This window comes from Camelina sativa, chromosome 14, assembly GCF_030686135.1.
Source record: "Camelina sativa cultivar CO46 ecotype springtype chromosome 14, ASM3068613v1".
NCBI lineage: Eukaryota > Viridiplantae > Streptophyta > Magnoliopsida > Brassicales > Brassicaceae > Camelina > Camelina sativa.
Window position 1 is genome coordinate 16,629,306 of NC_141893.1, and position 6,000 is coordinate 16,635,305.

The 6,000-nt window shown below is 33.2% G+C and overlaps 1 protein-coding gene across 1 annotated transcript; it reads right to left on the minus strand.

Moving 5' to 3' along the window:
- Positions 1–2,393: 2,393 nt before the first annotated feature.
- LOC104741872 (uncharacterized protein At5g39865-like) lies at positions 2,394–3,759 on the minus strand. The gene has a single exon (XM_010462797.3). The coding sequence runs from the start codon at positions 3,576–3,578 to the stop codon at positions 2,586–2,588; it is 993 nt and encodes a 330-aa protein (XP_010461099.1). The 5' UTR covers positions 3,579–3,759; the 3' UTR covers positions 2,394–2,585.
- Positions 3,760–6,000: the final 2,241 nt, after the last annotated feature.

The window sequence follows — 6,000 nt, forward strand, 5'->3', positions numbered from 1 at the left end:
AACTTAAATTATATTAGAATCCTTTATACACTAATATTGTTAGGAATCACAATATTCATTATCTTATAGAAAGTTTAATTCATTAATAATACATTTAGATTCGATTATCTTCTGTTAAAGTCAATTTTTATATCTAAATGTTTAATTTGTTTTGTCTTAGCTTCCTTCCTCATGAAGTTTATCTTACTCAAGATATTTAACTATTTTTACATTATTTTATCTACTAAATCATTATCCGCTTCATACGAAACACAAAAACGTAAGTATATAGTAATTAAATACGTATTTATTTATAGTTAGAAAATATCAGTTATAATTAATGCATAGATATTTATTTATTTCAAAATAAAACATGTAATTTCTGAAATTGTTTATTTTATATTACTGTTGATTTTTATTTCCTATACAAAAAAATTCTAAGATAACAATTATTTGTTTTCTTTAAATTTTCTTGGTTTGTTATTATTATTTTTTAATTTTGTAAAGTAATAAAAGATGTTATAGTGACAATATTAATATTTACATACATATTTTACTCCAGATATATAAGATCATACATATTAAAAAAAATTATGATACAAATTACAACACATTTTATTATATAAAGTTTGGTGTCAAGTATATTGATCAGTGTTGGTTTTCCAAAAAAGGGTTGTGGACTTTTTTATATTAATTAAGATATATATTTGATATGATAAACATATTATTTTTGATATAACTTTTTAGCTATTATCCATTAAAATGAATTGCGTAAAATTAAAGTCTGATTTATTTTGATAAAACAAATAATTAATGTTTTTGTCCCAAAAAAACAAATAATTAATGTATTGCAAAATGAATGTGTAAGATTGAAATCGGATTTAAACATATACTAAATTAAATATAAAAATATGTGTAACTTAAAAATATTCAAGTATTAATTATCAATGAAAATTTACTTCTTACATAGACACCTCATAAAATGTCCTCTTCACCATATCATCTTCTTACGAAGGAAGTTTTTCACACTCGTAGATTTCTCCTTAATTTCTAGGACTTTGTAACACTCCATCCACGGTCTAGGTCGGGATTAGGTTTAAGATTCCTTTCGGTTAAAGGATTGTCGTAAGTCTTAAGCCAATTATTTGTTTAAAATCAATTTAAGGTAAATAAACAAAAACTAAACTCAAAATGCATCTTTACATGTCATCAGTGAACAATTCCAAATCCGATTTCGAAAGGAGAGACCAGTCGTAAAATTGTATATCAACAAAAAAAGAGGGTTCGTCATAGCAATCTACAAGTTTAGCCGATGCAGCAATGCTCATGGCTTCCTATCATCTTTGCTACTTAGTTACATCGTCACATTTTCTAACTTTAGTTAAATTGTTACGTATATAGCCAAATGCTCATGGATTCCTTTCATCTTTGTTACGTACTCGTCTCTTTCACTTTAACATTCACATTAGTCATTATCACGCTCTCAAACAACACGCATCGACCAATCAGTCACGCCATTCATGTTTCTTCAATCAAATCATAGATATATTACGTAAGTATTGACTAGATAGCTCATAATCACGTTCACCCAATTTCAATCTGGCTACAAGCGTCTGCTCGGTCTTACTCAAATTCTTATCGGGATTGATCATACTCCACCAAATTCATGCTACATGTAATTTTTGGGATACTTTTCATGCACTAGTAAACCTTTATACTGTCATAATAATCTGTTTAAAACACTAATCGTAAACAGCTTTTACTTAAGCATTTTACCCTTTATTGAATCATCGCATTTAAGACTACATCGATCCTGCTCCGTTTTCTATGCTTTTTAATCGGCTTGTCTAAACATGTTGCAAGTATATTTAAGGAAACATGTTGCTAAAACATTCATTACACATTCAATTAGCCTTTTGTAAAAGTTGATCAGAGTTAAACTAAAGTGGAATCTTATATGGTTCGTGAGCTACTTGTACTGTGCAATGTGTCATTTTAGCTCTTTAACCAAAACCCTCGAATGAATACATTTGTTAACAAATCTCCTGCAAAATCTTAACAAAGCAGATAAATGAACTTTAACTGAATCAAAAACATCTTTCAACCAAGTCGATTTCAATTTGGTCCTACCTGGACCAATCAATCATAGATCAAACTTTTACAAATCGACATAGAAATGGGTTTCGAATTTGAGTAGTGTGATGTGAAGATTTAAAAAGACACATCAAGTCCACTTGAGGTAGTGTTGTTTCATTTCGATTTGATTCGTGATCGATCATTCTTTTTGGCTAATGGGTTCCTTACTATACCAGAAGAGTATAACAGCATGATGTTGGTTCCTAACACCAAGTCTCCCAAACACATGGTGACCTCACCTAAATGTGGCAAATCTCAATCCAACTATTACAAAGAACTGAGAAACACAAAAGGCTTTTGTATTGGATATTTATGTAATGTTTGTAACTAGCCACCATCGAACAAACACTAAAGTATCTCTACCATAATAACCAAGATCATTTGCCTCCTTCTTCTATCTTGAAACACAGAGAACTCTAAAAAGAAAGAAACTAGAAAAAACTTTATCTTACACTTTTGTTTTGTGCTTTTTAGCTGCAAATGGGACAACGAACAAGACCATTCTCATTACACTTCCTACACTTGGCCACTACAGCTTCACTTCCCCATCCTTCCACCACTTTACAGCTCCCATTACACTCCGAACACGGCAAAAACGCTAACCCGCCGCAGCCACCGCAACCGCCGCCACACCGATCTTTCTTCCTCGGAATCCCTCTTAGCAAATCTCCAAGCAAACCTTCTTCCACCAAACTCATCACTTCCTCTGCTCCACCAATGTACTTCCCTTTCACAAAAACCCTCGGCGGCAACACCACCACCGCCGTCGTCGACGAATCATCACCACCGCCATAGCCGTTGTCTCTTCTTTCCCGAGCCATGAGACTCGAAAGCTCTTCTCTGAATCCTCTATCCATAGACACATCTCTCTCACATACCACCACACCAAAGCTCTCAATCGCAGCTCTCACGGCGTTACACGCCTCAAATGTCCGCCGCACTCCCCGCAACGACGTCGTGTAAATCACAACTCGATCCTCCCCGCCGTCACAGATTCTCTCGGGTTCCTCCGCTAATTTCGGATCTAACGGTTTCAAAACCTCGTAACCGCTCTTCAAATTAGGATCGGAGTTCTCTTTGTTCACCATCATCACTCCACCACCATCGGAGACATTACTTTCCGCCGAAATAGGAGAGAATCGGCAAGTATCGCCGCCGTCGAGACCTGACATTAGCTTCCAGAAGTTAATAACCTCCGTCGTCGTCGGCTCAGACTTACCGACCATCGTCTCCTTACCGTTGATAGTAAATCTCTCCGGCGGAGTCATCGGAGATATAGCGGAGGTAGCGGAGGAGGAAGGAGGCGGAGGAAGAGAAGGTGAAGAAGAAGAGTCGAGATTGAGAAGACCATAAGTGGTTGAAGTTAGCTTAACGAAATGGTTGCTTAAGGTTGAAGCGTTGAGCTGAGAAGAGAAGTTTTCATCTGTCGGATTTAAGAAATTGGAGGAGACGCAACCACCCATCGCCGGAGATTTCGAGGATTTCTCAACGTCGGAGGAGGAGGAGGAAACCAAAAAAAAAAAAAAAGAAGCACACGGAGATTGAGTGAGAGAGAGACGGTGGTGATGAAGAAGAAGTGAGAAATGAGATTTTTCAGATAAAAAAAAAGACAAAATAACAAAACTGCTAATTAGATTAAAACAAAAAAACTTTTTTGTTTATAAAAATTACAAAGTTGGGGACGTGACAATGCACGTGGCTCTTTTGTTGTGATTTTAATGTCCATATTATATTATTCGTTGAATATCAAACAGTTTGTGTGTACACAGTAATTTAGTTCTTAACGAAACTGTTTGGGATATATTTTTTTATTATTATTATTAATAGTTTACAAAGCTTATTCTTTAAATTAGGATTAAGAGTCCAAAACAAATAAATTTGGTTAGAGTAAAAGGAACCAGAATACCATTTTTAATAGTATATTTCGTTAGGATGAAGGTAGACATTAGGAGTTAAACCAAAGTAAACAAGTTCATGATTGATAGTTATGGTAAAGAAGAACAATAAATTGTTTGTTTAGGTTTTGACCAGAGCAAGAACAACTTTTTTTTTTTTTTTGGTATGTAATAAAAGAGTTTGGCATTTAAATCTAATGTTATCGAGAAAAATAAATTTGGTTATTACTTGTTATATTCCTACTGTTTTTCTTTGTTTGGATATAAAATAGACCATTTGAATTTGTTTGGCATCTAAATCTAATGTTATGTAGTTGGTTGAACTTTTTTAAAGTAGTCATTTCTTAATCTACGTGTTTTTACTTAAAATATGAGATGGAGGAAGTTAATCTAAAATCATAGTCAAACCTTTAATAGATTGGGACATGTCAAATTCTTCAAAATAATAGATTTTAATGATTATTTGTATTTTAATTTACAAAGATTTTACATGAGTTAAATGATAGGTCACAATTTTAAATGATGTATATATATGATATGTTATCATGAAAAGAGAGAAAATTCTATTTTAAATATTGACAAAAAAATATTATTGATAAATAACTACTAATTTTTATTTTAGATTTTAAAATTTTGATAAATATAACCTAATTTTATCACCTCTCTCCTTTTATTTCACCTTCTCTTGTATGATGACTTTCTCAAACATTTATTTTCTGATTAACAATGAATCAAGCATAAAGGTCACCAAACACAAAAGAAACAAGTTACTACTATTTTGAGTTACTACAATTTTGTAATATTCTTCATTATAGTTTATTCTGTATGACTGTATCTTGAAAACTCATATTTGATAACATCTTTTGAGATCGCTTGCCTCAATGAGTCAATGGTGATCTTCTAACTCATTGTTGTAAGTTCACCCAAATACTAAAGAAAGAAGGTGAAAGTTATGTATACAATAATGGCCGTGTTCTTTTCCCTTCTAACTCATATGTATATTGTCTTTCTCTATTTTTATCACTCCAATAACATTTTTAAACTCAGCTTTTCAAAATAATTGAACGAGAAATGCGAGTGTAAACACATGAACGACAACAAAACTAACAAACTTTAGCTAAAACAAATTTTGCCGCTAAAAACCTTCGTTAAAAGATACATCTAAGTGATACTAAGATTTTTGTGTCTCCTAGTAGGTCTCAATTAATCTTATGCGTTGTAATACTTAAGGTGTCAATCCAATTGGGAAAGTTTACTATCACTCAAGATGCAATCAAGAAGTCACAAGTTAAGCCAATTCAAAGAGTGTTTTTATGTAACAATCCTAGAATGATCAAAATGCAAAACGGAAATGAGTCACAGAACTAGAAACGAGAATGCATGACAAGAAGCGAAAATGAATAAAAACATAAATGAGTCTTAGCATGAACTAAAAAGCAGGAAACGAAACAATTCCAGGAATGTAATAAAAATCAGAAAGAAAGAAGTCCTAAGGATAGGAGTAATTGACGTCGGTGGAGTATCCTAGTCTACAGAGTGTTTAACATGCCACAAGCAATCTATCCCTAGACAATGAACATCACTTCTTAGCTAATCCAATCTCTTGACAAAAGCTACTCAAACTCAACTACTTCCAAACCTAGCTCTCGCTAGAGAAACATGATCAAGCATGGCATGAAAAACAAGTTCATTCACATCAACAAACATCCTAGACAACTAATCTCTTAGGCTAGGAACGTAAGTCCCTGGCACTAGTTGGTCAGACATTTCATCAAACACCTTTTGGGTGTGGAAATGTCTCAAACCTAGTCCCAATTGATCAGAGAAAAACTAGTATTTCTTAATCTAGTCCAGAAGGGAATCATACAATCAACGCTTAAACACTCTACATCCTAAGATCCTCCACCTAATCTATCCCATCCTCAAGAACTAACGCACTACTCAGATCCGAAAATCATCATCAACAATAAAAACTCAGAAAACATTGAAA

Excerpts from the sequence above, each read along its gene's own strand:
- LOC104741872 (XM_010462797.3), bottom strand. The coding sequence starts at position 3,578 with ATGGGTGGTTGCGTCTCCTCCAATTTCTTAAATCCGACAGATGAAAAC.